This window comes from Camelina sativa, chromosome 10, assembly GCF_030686135.1.
Source record: "Camelina sativa cultivar CO46 ecotype springtype chromosome 10, ASM3068613v1".
NCBI classification, from domain to species: Eukaryota; Viridiplantae; Streptophyta; class Magnoliopsida; order Brassicales; family Brassicaceae; genus Camelina; species Camelina sativa.
Genome location: NC_141889.1, coordinates 13,529,137 through 13,550,539, shown reverse-complemented (window position 1 = coordinate 13,550,539; position 21,403 = coordinate 13,529,137). Strand labels below are relative to the sequence as shown.

General features: G+C 34.0%; 5 protein-coding genes across 9 annotated transcripts; 1 reads left to right on the top strand and 4 right to left on the bottom strand.

Moving 5' to 3' along the window:
• Positions 1–112: 112 nt before the first annotated feature.
• On the bottom strand, positions 113–2,486 carry LOC104718954 (acireductone dioxygenase 3). 2 transcript variants are annotated; one of them, XM_010436783.2, is made up of 7 exons: positions 2,201–2,486; positions 1,737–1,848; positions 1,544–1,638; positions 969–1,083; positions 771–895; positions 622–692; positions 113–502 (listed from the first exon to the last, which is right to left on the bottom strand). In XM_010436783.2, exons 1-7 carry the CDS (start codon positions 2,219–2,221, stop codon positions 439–441), a joined length of 603 nt encoding a protein of 200 aa, XP_010435085.1. In that variant the 5' UTR covers positions 2,222–2,486; the 3' UTR covers positions 113–438. The 2 variants fall into 2 exon arrangements, with proteins under 2 accessions (XP_010435085.1, XP_010435086.1); XM_010436784.2 differs by having other exon boundaries at positions 771–877; positions 2,201–2,450.
• Positions 2,487–2,592: 106 nt separating this feature from the next.
• Positions 2,593–5,582, bottom strand: LOC104718953 (protein TIFY 4A). Of its 3 annotated transcripts, none has more exons than XM_010436780.3 (9): positions 5,218–5,582; positions 5,002–5,141; positions 4,721–4,884; positions 4,185–4,275; positions 4,009–4,096; positions 3,598–3,657; positions 3,296–3,359; positions 3,036–3,223; positions 2,593–2,947 (listed from the first exon to the last, which is right to left on the bottom strand). In XM_010436780.3, the coding sequence occupies exons 1-9, from the start codon at positions 5,333–5,335 to the stop codon at positions 2,940–2,942; spliced, it is 921 nt and encodes a 306-aa protein (XP_010435082.1). In that variant the 5' UTR covers positions 5,336–5,582; the 3' UTR covers positions 2,593–2,939. The 3 variants fall into 3 exon arrangements, with proteins under 3 accessions (XP_010435082.1, XP_010435083.1, XP_087326684.1); XM_010436781.3 differs by having other exon boundaries at positions 3,036–3,220; XM_087470558.1 differs by lacking the exons at positions 2,593–2,947; positions 3,036–3,223; positions 3,296–3,359; positions 3,598–3,657 and having other exon boundaries at positions 3,947–4,096.
• A 367-nt stretch (positions 5,583–5,949) lies between these two features.
• Positions 5,950–7,981, bottom strand: LOC104718952 (acireductone dioxygenase 2). The gene is made up of 7 exons (XM_010436779.2): positions 7,732–7,981; positions 7,275–7,386; positions 7,101–7,195; positions 6,745–6,859; positions 6,536–6,660; positions 6,386–6,456; positions 5,950–6,272 (listed from the first exon to the last, which is right to left on the bottom strand). Exons 1-7 carry the CDS (start codon positions 7,747–7,749, stop codon positions 6,230–6,232), a joined length of 579 nt encoding a protein of 192 aa, XP_010435081.1. The 5' UTR covers positions 7,750–7,981; the 3' UTR covers positions 5,950–6,229.
• Positions 7,950–11,211, bottom strand: LOC104718950 (protein TIFY 4B). Of its 2 annotated transcripts, XM_010436778.3 has the most exons (9): positions 10,845–11,211; positions 10,484–10,623; positions 10,194–10,366; positions 9,597–9,687; positions 9,410–9,506; positions 9,005–9,064; positions 8,700–8,763; positions 8,409–8,599; positions 7,950–8,332 (listed from the first exon to the last, which is right to left on the bottom strand). In XM_010436778.3, the coding sequence occupies exons 1-9, from the start codon at positions 10,960–10,962 to the stop codon at positions 8,325–8,327; spliced, it is 942 nt and encodes a 313-aa protein (XP_010435080.2). In that variant the 5' UTR covers positions 10,963–11,211; the 3' UTR covers positions 7,950–8,324. The 2 variants fall into 2 exon arrangements, with proteins under 2 accessions (XP_010435080.2, XP_087326683.1); XM_087470557.1 differs by lacking the exons at positions 7,950–8,332; positions 8,409–8,599; positions 8,700–8,763; positions 9,005–9,064 and having other exon boundaries at positions 9,348–9,506; positions 10,845–11,153.
• A 4,745-nt stretch (positions 11,212–15,956) lies between these two features.
• On the top strand, positions 15,957–16,680 carry LOC104718949 (EPIDERMAL PATTERNING FACTOR-like protein 4). The gene is made up of 2 exons (XM_010436777.3): positions 15,957–16,235; positions 16,441–16,680. Exons 1-2 carry the CDS (start codon positions 16,148–16,150, stop codon positions 16,671–16,673), a joined length of 321 nt encoding a protein of 106 aa, XP_010435079.1. The 5' UTR covers positions 15,957–16,147; the 3' UTR covers positions 16,674–16,680.
• Positions 16,681–21,403: the final 4,723 nt, after the last annotated feature.

The window sequence follows — 21,403 nt, the reverse complement described above, 5'->3', positions numbered from 1 at the left end:
TACACAAAGGCTTCTATAACGGAATTGCAAACTGGGAGCTGGAAAATGACATTGAAAGAGAAATTTTAATTGGTCATTAACCCGGATAATTGGATCAAAGGGTCATAGGGTATTCGTATCCGTATAAGCCAAAAGATTGTAGCTTCGAACTAGTTCTATTTTTTTTCTATTTTTGATGTATTTTGTCAACATGAACATCTTCTGATTCTTATTTAATTATTGCAGAATATATAGACGACATAAGGGTGGTAAGTTATAAGTTAACATACCATGAAACATTACAACAACACCAAAGCCACACGAATGAAAGTGTCTTCAGGGAGACTTCATCTAAACATATACATATCCAACATGAGACAGATCTCTCTTTATTGTACACATATCCAACATGAGACAGATGTCTCTCTTTATTGCACGCGTAGTTTATAAAAATCTCCTCTACGCTGACGCGTCAATGGCACCGCCTCCGTTCACCTTCACGAAGTTATCGATGTACTCTTTCCTGTAAAATAGCCGTTTCAAGTTTCAATATCCATAAAACAGTTTTCTTGTTTATTTGCTTGGATAACGATCGGAGAGTAAGCTTTTGATGATACAAAAGGGGAAAACAGGACATTGTACCTTGCAGGGAGATGGTCGTGTGGGCGATTGTATGGTGTCCACACCGGTTCACCCACAAAAAGCCGCATTGCCTGTTTAACAAGATGTTTCAGTTTCTTAAACAAGCAAAAGTATATGATAAAATTAACCAAGGGAAGCTAATATTGAACCTTGATATAGTTGTCTGAGTCCGTGGTGAAGCGATGATATATTCCAGCAGGCAAAACTATCATACCACCTTTCTTTACCCATACTCTAATCCAAGCCTCATTGTGATCTCTCACATCAAAGTACCCTTTAGTCCAAGGAAATTTAAACATGAATCGAATTGAAGTCTTACAAGTAAAGCAGCCAATACAAGTACTTACCACTTCCTGCAACGCAGTAACGGATCTCTTCATCAGTGTGCAAATGTTCATCAAAAAAGCTCTTTACTTTCCCTTCATAGTTTGGAAGCTTTTCCGGGCATACCTCACAAAAGTCCTGGAAATTTAAACAGTTTTCAATCGTCAAACCAAGACTCGAGCAGATAAATATACACACACAAACAAAAACGTTTGGGAATCATCGAGTTATTAACACAAAAAAAAAACTTTAAGCTCGGAAAGTGTAACAGAGAAGGAAACGGGTTGTTTAATCTCCCTTGGATAGCTAACGTTAGCGGAAGAAGAACCAGAGAGATTTGATAGTTAATGACAAACAAATAGCAAATCTTAAAATCTACCAAGAAACAGTATAAACCCATTTTTCACTACTTGCTCTCTAACGAAGTCACAACTGCTATATTCGGCTACATTCATCCCTTGGCTAGTTATAAATAAGGTTTAAGCCACTGAATGTATTGAAATGTCAAGAAAAAGCACTTGGTTGAAACTGAAGAGCTAGCAATTCAAGTCCAACGGATAACAAAACAAAGATATATATAAAGAAAAAGGTGACATACCGTGTAAGAGTAACCGCGAGATTGGCGGATCTTTTTCAGTTCTTCATCGGTTTCATAGTTATCAGCATCAAGTCTCCAGCTAAGCACTCCAAGCTCTGTACACTCAAAACATTACACATAAATAAAAAAAGCAAACAACAGTAAAAAAAAAACATTACAGAGAGAACACAAGAATGAAGATAAACACAAAAACCTGCAAGTTTGTCCAAAGATACAAACTCCTTAGGATCTTTGTGGTGAGGAAGTCTCTGATCCTCATGGCTATCATCCATATACCAAGCCTGGATCACTTCCTCTCTTCCATACTAAGCAATAACACACAACAACAACAATATGTGAATCAAGAAGACATCAATCTCATGGAGTCATGGTCATCACATCAAAATCAGTTATTATAAACCAAACCACTAATCCAATATGATTAGCCACTGTATAAAGAAATTCAACATTAACCAGAGAAAATGTTCTAAAGCAATCAAATTCGATATGTTACAAGTAACATCCGAGATAAGGCAAGCAAGCTAAAACACTGTATGAGCCAAAACATCAAACACGAATCTTATGGACATAATAATATTAATATAACAATCGGCGAATTCATGTTTCCGATGAGGAATTGAGAAATTCGGAATTCAGAAAGAAGAGATTTACGATTACCTTGACAACTTCTTCACCCATGGTTATACTTGTTTGTTCCTCTTCTTCTTCTTCTTCTTCTTCGTTATGCCTTTTTTTTTTATCGTCTTCAAATCCACGCGATTAATAATGACCTCTCCTTTTCGAAAAGAAAACAAATGCTAAAAGACTAAACTACCCTCCATCCGGCGGCGTGCGTGCGTGCGAGCGAGGGTAGCGCCGCCTCTCTCCACATAGATCCGTTTCAGACTATTATTGGTAAGTTTAAATTAGAAAAATTATAGTTTGGCATAGTGTTTTATGCGTTAGAATCATCCATGTCAACTCATATCACAATTGTTTAATCTTTGACAATCAACAGGTATTGTTAAAAAAGTTCAATGATGGTAAAGTAAAAATTAATGGTTTAGAAATGGTCAAAAGAAGTGAAAGGTTTGGTAAAGAAGTAGTCAAAGCTAAACAAACAGTTTGGCGAAAATAGTCTTGTCGTTAAAAAGACGGCATTTACACATTACTAACAAGAAAAATGAAAGCCCTTGTTTCATTTTTCCCTCTCTTGCTTCTTGTTTCTCTCTAGTCCCCCCAAAAAAGAATCAGAAACAAGAACTTACCACTAACCTACGAAGCTTCACAAAAACTATAGACCAAAAATTATGAGTGCGACACGGAAACGCAAAGAAGCCCATCTGAAGAGAAGGTTCTTCTTATTTTAATAACCTTACCAATGCTATTAATAGCACCTCCACGTTTTGGCATCTTGTTAAATATCTGTAAACCAAACCAATGAGAGTTTTTGAGTCAAGTCATTCAAACCTATTGGGAACAAAGCTTGCCATATTGATCGTCTTCTTCTTACCTTCACTGTTTAGATCAACTGATAGATTGGGACTTTTTGTTTGGTTTTCAGGTGACTGGCTCTGCAGTGGAGATCTTGTTCGGCCAAAGTTTTGTGAATATGCAGCATTCATTCGTGGCTGACGATTTAGAAACAGTTCCACGCTAGAAGACGCAACTCCTGGAGACTTTTTGGCCTTAAGGAATCTTCTGCACATAAACAAAACGTATCAGTTTTTAGCGATTTTGGAATTAAAGTGGTAAGTGTAATATAAAGAGCACCTGTCCTTCCGCTTTTCACGATATCTTTGCAACGACACCTTTCTGTTCGCCTGACCCTCCATATCTAAATAACGACCCAAAAAAAAAACATATGAACAAAGGATAAATATAAGATGTAGGTAGCAGGTCAAGCTTATCCGCCTCCAAGTTAGCAATTTTAGCATAGCATTGCACAGGTGAAAGCAGTGTCGATCAAAATTTTATTCGCCCGGGCCTGGTCACTGCGACCCCCTTTGACTATCAAAATCGTGAGCATCAGCATGTAGATTCATTAAGAAATATGAAACTGTTTATAATTGTACCAGAATCACGAGAAGAATTCGCCCTCTCAAGACCAGTTAGGGGGAGTTTCACCATCTTCTCTGCAATAAGAATTCAAAATTTCAGTTTAACTATTGACTAGTTCAAACTCGATTGTCAACAAAGAAAGTGAAATCACTATCACAAAAAGGTGCAATGCATATTCATTCACAAGCTAGTATAGCACCACACAGCATTTAGAAATGCTTTATTTGGTCAAATGCCTCCTTTCAAAATTGGACAAAACAAAAGCAGTTTTTGACAACAAGAGAAAATTAAAGAAGATCTATTGCATCACAAAAGCTGGTCCATTAACTTTTTCAGTTTGATGATAGACAAAACAAAATCATTTCAAGTTTGAATCATCTATCTATCAACTGAAAAGCAAATCGGACACTTTAGTAAAAGCTTACCTTTACTCATGGGCGTACTAGTAGAAGAAAAGATACAATTTGCCGGCAAATCAATTGGATTGGCTGCAAAGTGCATGAGTGACTGGGCCTAAAAACCAAAATACAGGATGAATGATCAAAACCACCCCATCAAAATTTCTATATTCAGGCTAGACAGAATAATGTGATTCATTTACCTTTTCAGATGGTACTCCATCATACACATTCACTTTTCCACTATAGAATATCGTCATTTGCCCAACTAGTGCACTTGACTTAGCTGGACTTCTGATGCAACATTACAGACAACTTGTTTAAACAGCATTCGAGTAGTTAATTTGCTTATACAATAACATATTACATGATAGCGAAACTTCTACTAAAAGCTTTCGAAGATGGACTACCACAACAAAACAAAAAAAAGCCTCAGAAACTAAACTTTTTGTTAACAAGGCATGTTATCAGTTCAAGTCACATCATTCCCATGTCACCAAATTCCACAGAAACTAACACAGAACAAAGAAGATATGGAAACACTAACTAGAGATACAGAGGAAAACCACAATGAACTCACTTTAAATCACATGAACTGGTTGAAAAGATGTGATGCTAAACCCAAAATACTGTCAAACCAATCCACCATCAAAGCCATGAACCATATACTTATGTGACTCTTTTGACACAAGGAAGTAGAAAGAAATCACATTGATTCAAAAAAACCAAAAATGTAAACCTGGGAGTAACAACAGTCTTGTAGGTATCTTTCTCAACTGAACCACCGGAGAACTCAGCTGATCTTGGAGAATCCCTTCTATGGCACGGACCTTCATCTTCCTGAAAACGATTCTTGCCACAAGGTTCGAGCTCATTGCTTAGCTCAGTCGACGTTGTTGTAACCTAAGGATCCACAAGTACACACAGAGCAACACACAATTTCCCCTAAATCAGCACAAACTAAGTAACGATTCTACACGAAACAAGAAGGCAAAATTAGGGTAAATATAGAAAGCTCACAGGAGGCGGATTTGGCGGCTGAGAAACGAGGATCTTACGGAGGATTCCGGCGCCGGAATCGTCGCCGGGCTCATAGAGAGCTTTAAGTGATAAAACTTGCTGGATCGCCTGAGATTTGTTCCACGAAGGCCTGCGCATTCCTGTTTCAACACGTGTCAGTCCAAAAAGCTCATCGGCTTACAAAAATTCCGAGAAGGTACAAAGGTAGAAGAAGACCTTTCTCTTTGAGGAATTTGCGGCAGTCTTCGCGAGTGAGCTGAGAAATGTCCTCTTCAGTCAACAGTTTCAGAGGCTTCGCGAGTATAGACTTCGCTGTAGACACTCCTACATCCATCTCCTCCTCTTCTTCACCGGAGTTCCGACGAGAGAGAGCAGTGGCGTTTCAGTAATAATTGGGAGGGTTTGGGGGTAAAATTAGGAAGAAAGAGAGAGAGAGACTTGAATGAAAAAGAGAGAGTGAGGTCGAATAGTATTCTATGGGCTTAGAAATTTGGGGGAATGGTTTCTGGAGCAGGGGAGCTCCCTAGACTGCCACGTATGATTTTCTCTTCTCTCATTCTTTTTTTTTTTTTTAATCCCTTAATCATGGCTGCTCCGAATAATTATACTTCTTTTTTAATCCCCGATTTTTTTCATTTTTATCTTTCAACTAGACTTGCCGAGATTATAAAATAATTTACTCTGCAATGCTATGATTTTTTATAGAAATTGGAAAATAGAGGAAAAACGTAAAAAGGAAATGTGTTTTAAACCTATGTCCTTTTCAAACCTCATTCCACGATACGAGTTCTTTTTTTGGAGTTGAAGATGAAATGTGTTTCTTCACATCGTCCGTGATTTGGAGTAAACCAAAGACATGGAGAGCCACTGACAAGAACGGTTACACGATACGCACGCAACTAGTGCCTTACGATATACGTTCGTCATTCAGGATATTGCACATACTGATACTAGAGCCAACTAGTTATTTATTTAGTTGCAACAACCACAAAGAAACGTAGGAAAACAATGATCCCACTGTAATCCTTGCGTATACGACAAAGATGGTATAAGAGATCCATATCATAGAGTGTAATTAAGTTTACAACAACTCAAACATACCAAAGCCAGCATTCTACACAGGTATGCATTATAAATTATCCAATAATTGAGAGGAAAGCTCTCTTTATTCTTTAAAGGCCTTGTTTATAGATTCTTCACTTCATAAAGCAAGAAAGAGAGACCCTCCCTAAGCGGAGGCGTTGATCACAAAGTTATCGACATACTCTTTCCTGTAAAGTATCAGAATTTCTTCCTTGAGTATCTCGCATTTGTAGCACAAGAGAACAAACAGAAGGTGGGTATATTTGATGAGACAAGAAGGGAAATCAGGAAATCATCATACCTTGCAGGAAGATGGTCGTGTGGGCGATTGTATGGTGTCCACACCGGTTCACCAACGAAAAGCCGCATCGCCTGTTTAACAAGATGTTTCAATTTCTTAAACAAGCAAAAGTATATGTGATAAAATAGACTACGAGAGCTGATATTGAACCTTGATATAGTTTTCTGAGTCCACGGTGAAGCGATGATATATTCCAGCGGGTAAAACAATCATACCCCCCTTCTTTACCCATACTCTAATCCAAGCTTCATTGCGATCCCTCACATCAAAGTATCCTTTATTCCAAGAAAAAGAACATTGAGGACTATATACATATATCAATTATTTTAAAAGTAAAGCAGCCAATAAAAAGGACCTACCACTTCCTCCAACGCAGTAACGGATCTCTTCGTCAGTGTGCAAATGTTCTTCGAAAAAGCTCTTTACTTTCTCTTCATAGTTTGGAAGCTTTGCCGGGCATACTTCACAAAAGTCCTGGAAATGGAATTTAAACACTTTTCTATCATCAAAACAAGACTTGAGCTCTTGCAAACATCAACTGATTTTCATAAACAGTTCCATTTCAGTCAAGTGTTTACAATTGAGTAAAACCCTCAGAGAGTTAGAACAAAGACTTGGTCAAAAGTAAAAAAAAAATCTAGCATTCAAGTCTAATAATAGGATAGCAAACAAAAACGTGAGAAGACAATCATCATATAAAGAGCACAACACAAACCGTGTAAGAGTAACCGCGAGATTGGCGGATCTTTTTCAAATCCTCATCAGTTTCATAGCTATCAGCATCAAGTCTCCAGCTAAGTACTCCCAGCTCTGCAAACTCAAACATTACATGTTAAAAAAAAAATACAAGACAATAGGAAGCATTGCAGAGAGCACAGCATTAACACACCTGCAAGTTTGTCCAGAGATACAAACTCCTTAGGATCCTTGTGGTGAGGAAGTCTCTGATCCTCTTCGCTATCATCCATATACCATGCCTGAATCACTTCTTCTTTTTGATCCTTCACAAACACACACACAACGAAATGACATCATTACCTTTATTATGCTAAGCAAAAAAACGCATATCCAAATGGGGAAAAAACATGTTCAGGCATTACAAAATCTGATCTTTTAACCATTATAAAACTTCACTAATTAGAAAAATCACCATCGATATCAAATCCCGAGATGATGCCCAAAAGAATTAGTGATGATGATGATTCGAAAATCGTCGAAACGAATCGAATCACAAACCCGTACCTAACGGAAAACGATCGGCGATTCATGATGGCATCGCAGAAATTGGAAACTATCGATCCTCATAATCAAATCAGAAAGCAGAAGAGAAGAAGATAGAAACATACCTTCACCGCTTCACCCATCGTCTTCTCCGCTATGCCTTATTCCCCCTTCGTCTTCAGAACCACGCGATGATTACTCAATTCAGGGTATCGTTTTCAAAACTAGGAAAAAAAAATAAAAAACTCAAGAAAAAGACGAAAATACCCCTATTTTATCGGTCAACCACAGAGATGCTTTTCCTATCATTATAAAACAAAAACAGTTGTGTTGATCTCACATGTTTAAAAAATAAACATATTAAATTATCTCAGACACATCACAATGAAGTTGTGTTGATTAGAAGAACCTCAAGATTGGTATCATCATCAATAAGGTCTCTCTCATTATAAGACATCATTTACATAATACAAACCGCCACATTCTCCTCTCGTCTCTAGCCTACTCAAAACTACATACCAAAAAAGATGGGATACACAAGCCGTGAAACAAAAAACCAGACACTGATCCAGCTCAAACTCTAAAAGCCAATGCTTCTTCCACAATGAACGAGAACATTCACTGTTTGATTTTTGTACTTGGCAAATTTGACAAAAGAACAGTATTGAGCTTTACAGCTCGCCTTGTGACCCGAACGGAATCTCACCTCCAGTTTTTGTTAAAGATCTATAAAACAAGCGACAGGTATGTTTTGAGGGGAAACCATTGGGAACCATTCAAACCAATGCTATTTATTTCATACCTTCACTCTTAAGATCGCTGTTTAAATCAACTGAGAGATTGGAACTTTTTGTCTGATTTTCAGGTGACTCGCGAAGCCCTGTGCCGCTAAGGTTTTGTGAATATACAGCGTTCATCCGTGGCTGACGATTCAGAAACATCTCCAAGCTAGATGATGCAACTCCTGGAGCCTTTTTGGTTTTAGAGAATCTTCTGCTCAGAAAGAAAGGTTTATCATTATTCAGCCATTTTTGGGATTAAGCGCAAGAATGTACACGACATTATTGCCACAACGATTGTTTCTTTAACGCACCTGTCCTTTCGCTTATCAAGATATCTTTGCAATGACACTTTTCTGTTCGCCTGACCCTCCACATCTTCAAAAAGACCAACAAAACACCAGGAATGATTGTTAATTAACAGGATTTCCAGTTCATACATCACAGAACAAGCAAGAAAGTTTATCTGCCTTAAGTAAAGTCTACTAGCATTGCATGTAGAGGTGAAGAGGTAGACCAAATTTCCTTCTCACATGTTTATAGCGCTCTCAGTGTTTTAAGCATTATTAATATAACAGGTTTCTATATCATTATAAGGCAATATGAGCACTGTCTGTACCAGAATCACGAGAAGCAGTTGCCTTTTCAAGACCATATTGGGGAAGCTCAGCCATCTTCTCTGCAAAACCAGATCAGAATTTCAGATGCTTTTGGACAAGATTGATCATCCGAAATCAAAATCACAAACAAGATCATCTGCATATTCTACACAAGCTAGTATGAGTAGCAGCATTTAGAGATGCTTCTTCGGTTATTTAACCATGCCAAATTTGGACAAAATGAAATCCATGTTTGTAAAAAAATATAAATATATAGAAAAAGATCTACTCTAACTTTAAGAAAAGCTTGAGATGCAGTTCCATTCACATTTTACAATTAGATCATACAAAACAAAATCATCTAAAGTGTGAAATCATCTATCTGTTAACTGAAAAGCGGATTAGACACTTTAGCAAAAGCTTACCTTTACTCATGGGCTTCGAAATCATTCTACTAGAAGCAAAAATACCATTTTCAGGCAAATCGATTGGATAGGCTGCAAAGTGCATAATAGACCGCGCCTGCAAACCAATGTACGGTAAGCATCATCAAAAACATGCCATCAAAGTTTATTCCTTTTCAGGCTGGACAGAATAATGTTGTTCATTTACCTTTTCAGGTGGTACTCCATCATATACATTCACTTTTCCACTATAGAATATCGTCATTTGCCCAACCAGCGGACTTGTTTCAGCTGGGCTTCTGATGCAACATTAGAGACGAAGTGTTCAAAAAAAAACTTGTTTGGAAAACACTGAAGTAGTAAATCGTTTATATAACAACAAACACATAATGGCAACAAGCTTCCGTACATTGACTACCACTGAAATTCTAGTTACTAAAAAGAAATCATTGCAGAATCCACAAAATATCGACCAATGGGGTAAGTAACTGAACTTTTTGTTGACTAGCAATGATCACATCAAGTCATACAAAATCCCCCTATTGATAGTCCTTCCTTTCACCAAAAAAACCAGAAGAGTAGAACGAAACCAAGAAGATCTGGAAACACCAACTATAGATGCAGGATAAAGCCTCTATCTGACTCTTTTAACCTAATCACTCTTAGACATGATCCATACAGAAACTCTCTTTTTCTAAGGGTGTGATGTCAAAACCAAACACTTCCTTCTAAGATCACAACTTAATTATAGCTATTCTCTGTGATAAACAACATTCAAAGAGCATAATAGACTAAAAATGTAAACCTGGGGGAAACTGTCTTTAAGCTATCTTTCTCAACTGCATAGTGAGGAGAACCACCAGAAAACTCAGCTGATCTTGGAGAATCCCTTCTATGGCACGGACCTTCATCTTCCTGAAAAAGATTCTTGCCACAAGGTTCCAACTCGTTGCTTAGCTCAGTCGACGTCGTTGTGACCTAAGAATCCACGAGTACACACAGAGCAACGCAAAATTTCCCCTAAATCAGCACCAACTAAGCAACGATTCTACACGAAACAAGAAGGTAAAATTAGGGTAAATATAGAAAGCTCACATGAGGCGGATTTGGCGGCTGAGAAACGAGGATCTTACGGAGGATTCCGGCGCCGGAATCGTCGCCAGGCTCATAGAGAGCTTTAAGTGATAAAACTTGCTGGATCGCTTGAGATTTGTTCCACGAAGGCCTGCGCATTCCTGTTTCGACACGTGTCAGCCGCCATTCTCGTAAGGAGAGAAGAAAAACAAAAAAAAAAAAAAAAAGCTCCGAGAGAAGTAGAGAAATTGAAAAATTGACTAAAGCAAGCACACACACACAAAAAAAAAAAAAAAAAAAAAAAAAAAAAAAAAAATCCGATACCAAGATCCTCCCGGAGAAGACAATAAGACCGGAGAAGGAAGAAGAAGAAGTAAAAGACCTTTCTCTTTGAGGAATTTGCGGCAATCTTCGCGAGTGAGCTGAGAAATGTCCTCTTCAGTCAACAGTTTCAGAGGCTTCGCGAGTATAGACTTCGCCGGAGAAACTCCTACATCCATCTCCTCCTCTATCTCAGATTACGGCCAAACGGCCTCACCGGATCCCCCCCCCCCCCCCCAACAGCGAGAGAGCAGTGGCGTTTTCGTAATAATCGGAGGGTTTTGAGGGCAAAATTAAAAGAGCGAGCGAGAGAAAAAAAGAAAAAGAGAGAAAGAGAGTGAAGAAGTAATAGAAGAAGGGCTTCAATTTTAGGGGAATGGTTTTTTTTTTCTTTCTTTTTTTTTGAGCATGAAGCTCCCTAGACTGCCACGTAAGCATCCTACTAGTCTCACTATATTATAGCCTAATCATACCTTGTGCTGATTAATTATTTTTTATTATAAGGTAGAAACAGTTTATATTAATTTAAAAATAATATATATAGGATATTTTAGCTAAAGCATACAGATTAAGAAATTTTTACTTTTAATAAATTCAATCAATCAGAAACAATACTGCATAATATAAAATATTAAACTAATCTAAAAGTCGCATAAAAATTTGAAAACATCCTATATTATGAAACAAAAAACTTTTTTAAAACATCTTATATTTTGAAAGAGAGAGAGTATAGCATTAGTGCAAACAAAAAAATGACAAAAAAACTTATTTTAATTGTTGTTCAAAAAAAATAAAACTTATTTTAATTAAGAGTATATTTTTTTGTTTATTAGTGAGTGGATGTCAATTTGCATGGGATATTTTGGATTATTAATAACTAATTATTTCTATAAATAGATAAGAGTTATTCTAAAAGTAGAAAAATATATCTTTTGGTTTTTTTGTTTGTATACTACTTTAGTCGATTCTCTTTGAACAATGAAAATATCTATCTTTGACGATTTTATTTTGTTTGGTTTAATTCATTCTTTACGATTATTCAATTTGTGGAAGATGATCAATCAGGTTCTTTAATTTGTTGACAAAAAAAAAAGATCAATCAGGCACTTAACATAATTCGGATAAAGATTTATTCTTGTTATACTCTAATTCTCTAAATAAGAGTCAAATAATAACAGCGAAAATATGATTCAGATTTGTAGGCCAGATTTTCAAATCACTTTCTAGTTTATCTATGTTCTACTCGATGGGACTTGGTTATTGCGACATGTGATATGGCAGCCCTGTTTGTCAGCTTGGTTCAGTAGAGGCAATGGTATTAATACTGTTCATTAAGGTCGTTTGTGCTAACCATCGATCGGATAGGCTTTGAGGAACTGTTACATTGGAAAGTTTATGTGTAGTGTAGAGGTTGTGATTTGTGAATGTCTTGAGAAAGTTTGAGACAAAGAGTTTAGAGAGAGACTCGGGCATTGCCACACTTTTCAAAAAATTTACATATGCAGTGTTTAAGATTTACATATGCAGTGTTTAAGACAATTATTGTTCATAAACATCACCCGGTAATTAAACACCAAAAAAACTATTCAATTCTACTACTAGTACTAGTTGATAACCTATTTTTGATGGCTTAACATATATGAGAGACGTAGATCATTTTTTTTTTCAAACAAACCCCATTTCATTAATCTAGTAACAAGAGCTCACTTCTAAAATGAGTCTTTACAACCGTCAACACACTTACATGGGAAGATATCAAAGCAAATATGAATAGGTTCCTAGCAAACCACATCATCCCAACATGACAATAAAGATACAAACATAAAGTACGACAACATAAACTAATACTAAGAAGATAGAAGGGTATACAAGCCACATAGATAGGGTGAACACAAAGCGGATAGTGCACATGAGATGGCGAAAGACTGTCCAAAAATGAATCACCGGTCGCAAAACGACAAATTGCCACAATGGAATGCAAAGATTCTGACGGGTTTTTAAAAACCTAACTCGCACTAATGATAAATCATTAGCTCCCTGAAAAGAGAGACAGCATGTAAGATGGGAATGAATTCCCAAGAGTCGAGTGCTCGAAAAAAAAGTCCAACATCAATACCAAGATGGAAAGAGGGACGTAGATCATTTAGATACATGTAAATGGAAATGTATCTCCACGTAAAAAAAATAAAGACTAGTCATTTTCGGAAGTGAATACCAAAACGATTGAAAAATACATGAGAGTAAATAAATTGACAAGACGAAGGAGGAGAAATATACATTTTTCACATGAGTCTGACCAATATCGATTCCCCCATAAACCTTGCTTGGTCTGCGTGACAATACATCCCTTCGCATTATCCAACCCTTGTCTATTTGTAATAAAAAGTGAAAAAAAAACTCATAATAATTATTTCAATATATATGCGATAAGCTCCGTCCAAATCCAATATTATATATTTTACTTAAACTGACTATTTATATAGTGCTAGATGCGATACATATTACAAAAAAAATATATATATATATATACATATTGTTATATACTCGTATTTGGCAAAATTAAATAACCATATGCATGATTATTGATTAGGCAAACAATAAAAAGGAAAATTATATAGGTTCCTCATCCATTACCTTCTAGGTTAAAAATGATTAGATAAGCAAACATATTATTATTTCCACCCAAAAAAAAAAAAGCAAACATATTATTATTATTGTACCATTGTATCGTTCATGTGATATTGCAACTTTTTCTTTTTAGATAGACTATGACATTTCGAATAATGATCCCTAATCTTTTTGGATAAAAGATTATACAGAACGTGTAAACATTTTTTTTGTTTCGACCTTGTGTGACTGACTACAAAAAGTTCACAAACGTATTTCATCTCTCTCTCCAGATACAGAAATTAAGACTCGATATTGGACCCGGTAACACTGTTTACAATACTAAAAACCAATTTTTTCAGTTGGCTAATAAGTTGTAAATCGTGAATACTCAACATAAAGAACGGTTTAGAATTTGCGAGTAGTGGAAGAAATAAGTTAAAGAAGAGGGAAACAAAAACTAATTTATATATATAGGAAGAGTCGTTATCGAAGAAATGGATCCAAGTTGGTACCATGCCTTTCAATCTCTGGAGGATTGCATATATCTAGCTACCATTTCTATCAACACCACCACTCACCAAACCCTACTCTATTTCCTTTTATTAAAAGCGTTTTCAATTATATACTGGTGAACTTTTTCCTTTAATATATTTGTCTTTCTCGGTTTTTCTCAAGTGTGTTGTCGTCTCAATTGTTTATTGATCTTGAGTCTCAAGATCTTGGGATTAAGGCGAATTAAGTAGAGATTTAGAGTCACATCATTGAATCCTAACAAACTTAATGGTTTACCTTTCACATTCAAACACATTCTTGAATCAAAATATGATTTATGACACACCAACATAATTTTACTCTTATACATTTTCAGGCTTTTGGGGAAAAATATCTAAAACGAAAGAACTATATGGAATATAACTATTATTAATTTTTTTTTCCTTTATAACTAGTACTAATGTTAAAAATGAGATCATAATAAATTAGCTGTCATCAAAAAACAAAGTAAAGTTATTTTACTACAGATGGTAAAACTCTCTCTTAATATATCTTTTTTTTCTTTTTCTTTTTGTAACTGCTAAGATTTCCATATAAATATCATCTACATAATCGAGTACAATGAATATGAAAACTACTATGCCCATATACAAGTTTTTAAAAAATATAAAAGAAAAAGATGAATAGTGATTGAAGAAGCGTACAGGTTATGTTTGTGCAGGGAGAGAGGGGTCGCGAGTGCGTGGGTCGGGTACAGAGGATGAGTCAGTGAGTCAGGACCTGTTTCCCCCCCCTTTGTAAAGGACACTCACTAGTCACATAACATCCTTTAATGGACCTCATCTTATCATAGGCCCATTTAGATATTTCTTGGGCCTCATTTATAGTTCTCGCGATTTGAACTATACCTGATGGTGATAACAATCGAACGACCACAAAAACCACCCAACCGTTTTTGTGGACAAATATTTTTTTTTTTTGATATAATGGATTGTCTCATGATCAAACCATTAAAAGAAGTAAACCAGCAACAACAACCCATGTTCCACGTACTGACATTACATACACATAGTCAAAGAGTTATCAATAATTTGGACTTTACCAAAAAGATTTACAAAACCATACTAGTCAGCTTTGATATCTTGGTTTTCAGATCTTATTTTATTTTGTTGTTGCTTATATTTGTTTTACCCAAATTGTTGACAACAAATAGATTAATTGAATCGTATTTTTATATAGATTACTCAAGATTGTAATTTTGTCTTACATGTAACCGTAGTCGGTCGGATCGTCTACGGGAATCACACGTGATGCGCATGCTTCCGATTTGTTGTTAGTCTTATGATGGTTCGAAGGTGTTACAAGAGTGGTTAATGAATCCTAAGAAAACTAGTACTTACTACATGGCTACATCCTATAGTATAATATATAATAGGTCATGTAAAGATTTTAAAGATAATTCCACTCCGAATTCATCTAGATTGTATATAAATGAAAAATGTGACACAACAAATAGGAGAAACGTGACACAAATAATATATATATATATATATATATATATTGGGTTTATTCAAAAGCTGAAACTAAAGAAAAAGAAACAAGAGACATACATATATATCCAAAGTATATAAAAAATAAAATAATTATAAAAAAATGTAGGACTGAAACCTAAAAAGAAAAAGAAACATTAAAAGGTTGCAGAAATAAAATATAAAAAAAATACACGAAAAGAAAACCTGACCAGAAATTTCCATAAAGCCCAACCTATTTATTTTGCCTACAGTTTGAGTGAGCTCCCACTCATTTAGTAGCTCAACTATTAATTTACATGTCATAATAGTAATTTAAGAACCTTTATATTTTGTTTAAAGCTTCATTTTTTCAGAATATATTTTTTCAGAACATTAAAAGTGATCACTCACTAAAGTGTAATTGGAAGATAAATGTATATACGACTAGTATAAAAGGAGAAAAATACAGTCAAATAATAGAAATAAGAAAAAAAAAAAAAAAGAGATCGCAGTTTGAATTTAATATTTGGATTCATGGGTCTATTCTACTGTTCAAAGTCTCTCACACACTCTTTCTATCTAAGCTTCTTTTTTGACTTAAGACCAAAATGAATAGCCCCAAACCCCAAACTCACAAACATAAACCCAATAAAATCTCTCTTGTACACAGAAAAGTAAAACACACAATTTTTCACCACAAACACTTGTCTCTCTGCTAACGTGCGCGCATCCTCGCCGGTTCTTGACTAATATGGGCGCCTTCCGTCGCCGCCGTCGTCGCTTTCTTTTAGCTGCACTCGCCGCATTTGCTCTCCTCCACCTCTTCTCAGTCTCCGCTGGTAAGAACCCAATAACAAATATTATAATTTCTTGATTTTCTAAAAGAGATCTCTTACTAAATTTTGGTTTGTTTTTTTTTCTTTTTAAAGCTATGTTTATATATATATATATATATATATATACTCCAATGGGTTATTATGTTTTTGATGTGTAAAAATGGTGAGCGAGCTAGTTAACTCGGTGGTTGTTAAATTTATTAACCAGATGGTGGATGGATTGGTCAGAGACCCGGGTCGGGTTTACCGGGTGGATTCATGGGGGATAATAAGAGGTTTGGAGGTCCGGGTTCATCACCACCGACGTGTAGAGCGAAGTGTGGGAGATGTCAGCCGTGTAAACCGGTTCACGTACCGATTCAACCCGGTTTGAGCATGCCTTTGGAGTATTACCCTGAAGCTTGGCGGTGCAAGTGTGGCACCAAGATTTTCATGCCCTAATTACTAAGTTTGATCAATTAGTATTAAACAATTCAGAAGGAGAAACAAGAAAAAAAAAACATCGTTTTAATTCTTTTTGTTTTATTTTTTTCTTAGTTCCTCATTTCTTGTGCTTGTCTGATTAATTATTGTAATGAAAAATATGTTAATATTAAAAAAAAAAAAAATTGGTCATGTGAAGAAATTGAGGACTTTGGGAAAAAGCAAAAAACTTTGGGGTTCGGGGTGATATTACCGAGAAGGAAAGAGAGAGAGAGTACTCATCCTTTTTTACTCTAACGACACTTGCTCCATTGTTGAACCAATTAGAATTGCAGATGTCTCTAATTTAAGAGTATCTCCAACCCACCTATATTTGCTTTTTAATTCTATTTTTAAAATAAAATTTACTCCAACTCATCTCTATTTCTACTTCTATAATAGAAATATCTATTTTTTCTATATATATAGAAAAACTCTATTTAATACTCTATAATAGAGTTGAACTTTTTTATTTATAAAATGGTCCTTGAACTTTTAACACTTTTATATTTATGATAAAAATAAATAAAATATATATTTAAATAGTTTAGTAATAATTATTTTATATGATGCAATGTATTTCTTTTAATAAATGTGATATTTAAATAATATTTATGAATGTTAAAAATTTAAATAATATTGTAATTTTATGAAAGTTTCACAAATACTAAAATAAATGGGTTAGTTTGCAACTTTTATAAGTAAAACATATTAATAGTAAAATAAAAAAGGAATCTCTGCGGAATATTCTTTTTTAGAGAAAAAAATAGAGGTATCCATTGGAGCAAAAATCACCTCTATTATAGAGTTCATCTATTTCAGAGGTAAAAATAGAGAAAACTATTGGAGATGGTTTTAGGTGGTGTTTCTTATCTTCTCTTTGTAAAAAAAATAGTTTGAAACAATTTTTAATAGCTTATATTGTAATTTAGGTAGTGTAGAACTTGTGAGAAGATTAAAAATGTCATACACATATATAACAAATCTTTTGTAACCAGTAGCATGACAAAGGTTTTAGACATATAAATAGTTTAACAGCTGAATATTCTAATATGTGAACGAAAAAAAACTGAATATCCTAATTGTAAATACTAACAAAATATGATATTTGTTAATAATTATAAAACATTTTCAAAATGGTTTACCCCTACTAAATTAGTGATGTTTTTTTAATAGTTATATTTTTTATACATATACAATGAATATCTAGCAAAAAATACTTTTTACAAAAAGTGTAATTTGAATAAATATTTCGAAAGGTCAAATTAAAAAAAATAAAAATGTGGAATATATAGAAATGGTAAAGTAAACCAATCACAAAAGATTAAAATAATATATAGAAATAGATAAAAAATGAAATGTTGAAATAATTTTTGGACAGTTCACTTAATTATTTTTTTGTTCTTTAAAATCTTTTGAAACTCTTGGGTGAATTATCTGAAAACAAATCCGCCAAAAAACAATAGTGTAATGATGGTTTAATTTTTTTGTGTGTTTCCAACTTTCCATATAGTGTTATCAGTAAAATCATTGATTTGCCCCCTTATTTTCAAGCAAATCCCTCTTTGCAAAACAAATACTACTACTACTAAGGTACTTTATTTGTCTGCTTATGCATGTTTGTTTGGACCCATAGGTTTTGTCCCTCGACAGCTAATGTAGTTTTCATTATTGCTCTTTGATGATAGTAGTAATTTTTTTTATAAGTTCATCAACATAAATCATGATTAATATTTATCGTACTTGCACGTGTAAGTTTACAGCAGGACCATTTTATTTAAAAATATAAAAAAATGAAATTGTTATTATAGAAACGAATGTAAAAAGTAGTAAAAGCATTTATGGTTTGGAGTTTTTCCCATTTTCACTACAAAGCCGCATCTGTACTCGTGTCGTACTGCATACTCTGTTCCTTATAAGTTTGCAATATCTGAATTAATTTATCTCCTTCTCTTTTATTTTATTTTTCCTTATGAGATGTACCAATAAATTCTACTTTTGATTTTAGTATTTGGAAAAGCATCGACTGGTCTCATATTTTTAAACCTACAACTTTAGTTTTTGAAGATAGAGAGGAAACTTGGCCTTTTATTTGCCTATAAAAGATATGCAAATTATTATGCTTTGTAGATGCCTAATCAAAAAGCGTTATAGTTACTTACAACAATCATTGTATAAGTTGGAGAATGATAAGTTGGAAAATATCACAAAGATTGATGTTTTAGAATATTTTTTTGTTTCACAAATATTGATGTTTTGTAAACTTAAAAAAGTAATTATTGAAAATATTTAATTTTTTTGAATTGTTATTAGTTTATATTTTCTATCTCTAGCAAAAAGTAATTATAAATTAATTTATAAATAAAAACTAAATTTTTTTTTTTTAATATGTGTGAAAGTATCAAAACATCAATCTTTGTGAGATAGAGAGAATAATACTCTAGAGTCTAGACTGTAGACTTGTAGATTATCGAACAACGTGTAATTCTCGGAGTTGAACGAAACACAACTTTGGTTCTAGTTGGACAAGTCATGGTTATAAATTTGTGTAGATATATAACATAAAGGTGAGCATTATTTTGATTATGAGCATTGAAAAATTGGAAACACGTAACTCATTTACTAACCTCTAACCACTGTCCTATATTGGTCGTGTGGGCCATTTTGTACTCGACCCAAACGTTGACTGATAATGGTATAATAATACTAATACGTGACAACTGCAATAATAACAACTGCATGGTGATGGTGTTGTATCAAAACGAACAACTTTAGGATTTTACAATTTTCACTCTCTTTTTTTTTTTGTTGCTGGTGGTTTCGATTTTATTTATGCTCCTTTATTATTCCTTAGTTTTATTTTTATATGATGGTACCTTCTACTATACGTGAGAAGAAATAACATTAGGGAGCTATTACCGTGCTTCCTAGAGGTGTATGTTTCAAAATCAGCTGCGTGTTTTTCACATTTTTATTCAAAAAGAAAAAAAACACAGACACACACATCAGTTATTTACGCGTTTACAGCAGCATGTTTTTGTCAGTTTTGACCAAATTTGGTTATATGGTAAACAAGTCCAAAAGTTAATGCAAAGAGATGAAAAAGGAGAGCTTTCAAACAGCTACGTATCTTCGTTGTCTTGTATACAAGTATGTTAATTATTTGAAATATTACACTTTTGTTATCCATGAATCATATACTTTATATACTTTGAGCTTATAGACGTTAGATTGTTTAAAAGTGACTAAGCTAGTGCCTAACACTTTCATAAGCAACTGACGTGTGATTGGTAATTTACGGACGTTATGTCGTTCATCAAACAAGCGAAAAAACGAAAGCATTTTAACGTAAAGAAAAAGCAACTAATTAGTGTGTTTATAGGAAACTGTAAATAGTCAATAATGTCAAAAGGGATCGGGGAAAAAAAAGCAATACTCAAAAGAGTTTTTACAGAGAAGAGACTGATGTGATGGGTTTGGTTGGGTTGGTGGTGGACTGTACAGACATATAGCTTCCACTTTTTCTGTAAATTATTTTCACTCTTTTTTTTTTTTGAGAATAACTTTGTTTGTCCATGCGCCGAGGAATATCTATTTTATTGTTCATACTAAAAATGCTTTAGTTAAGGTATGGATACTAAAATTGCTTTTTGGGTTCATTCAAAATTTGAATGTTATATATGACTTTGATTGGTAACATAATTAAGGATGGCAATCGTGTTCGTTTGGTTACCAACTAGATGATCGGCTAAAATGGGCGAACTAGTTTACCTTCATGGCCTGGATACAAGAAAAGTATCTTCAATGTTTTGAATTAATAAAATCCAAAACTGAACCATAAAGAGGGAAAATACTTACATGTTCCTTTCAAATTAACTGTGTACGTAGAGTAGTTGTTGATAGAACATACTTTAGAGTAATTCTATTTGTAACTTACATCATCTGTTGTAGTAGATCAAAACTAACTGATGATAAATAAGCTTGTAAGTTTTAAAATTAATATACAAAATTTAGGAAAATGTTTAATGGTAGTTTTTGAAATAACTTTTCTGGTAATTTTAAGAATATTAATCAAAAATATTTGGTAATTGGAGTTGGAAATAGTACTCCCTCCGGTTTTTATTAGTTACTGTTCTAGAGCTTTTCAAATAAATTAAGAAAACATATAAATGTTCTATTATATCTTCATTTGACTATTATAATTTAAAAAAAAAAATTCATTTAACATGGGTAAATGAGATAATTTTATACTATAAGTCATATTAAAAAACGAAAACGACAACTAAAATGAAACAAAAAATTAAGCATAGAATAATCACTATTTTAAAACAAAGGAAGTCATAAATAATTTTGAAAACAAATATGTTTTGTAACGAGTATATTATAATTAAAAGATAGTAGTATATAATTGGGAAAAATGTCATTTAAATCACCAACTTTCAAATTGTGGCCATTTTAATCATGAATTTCTTAGGTGACCATTTTAATCATGAAGTTATTGTTGACTTATATTTTAAATATCATTTTTTGTTGACCGAGCCAAAATTATCACGACGTTAAATTGTTTAACAGAGCTAATAACAGACGTTTATGTGTCGTTAACCATCATCTAATAGTGAGAAACACCATTGTTTGGCAAAAACTAAAACCCCCAAATCCATTAAATCGAAATCCCTAATTTCTGAAGTCATAATCTTCTCCAAATCGAT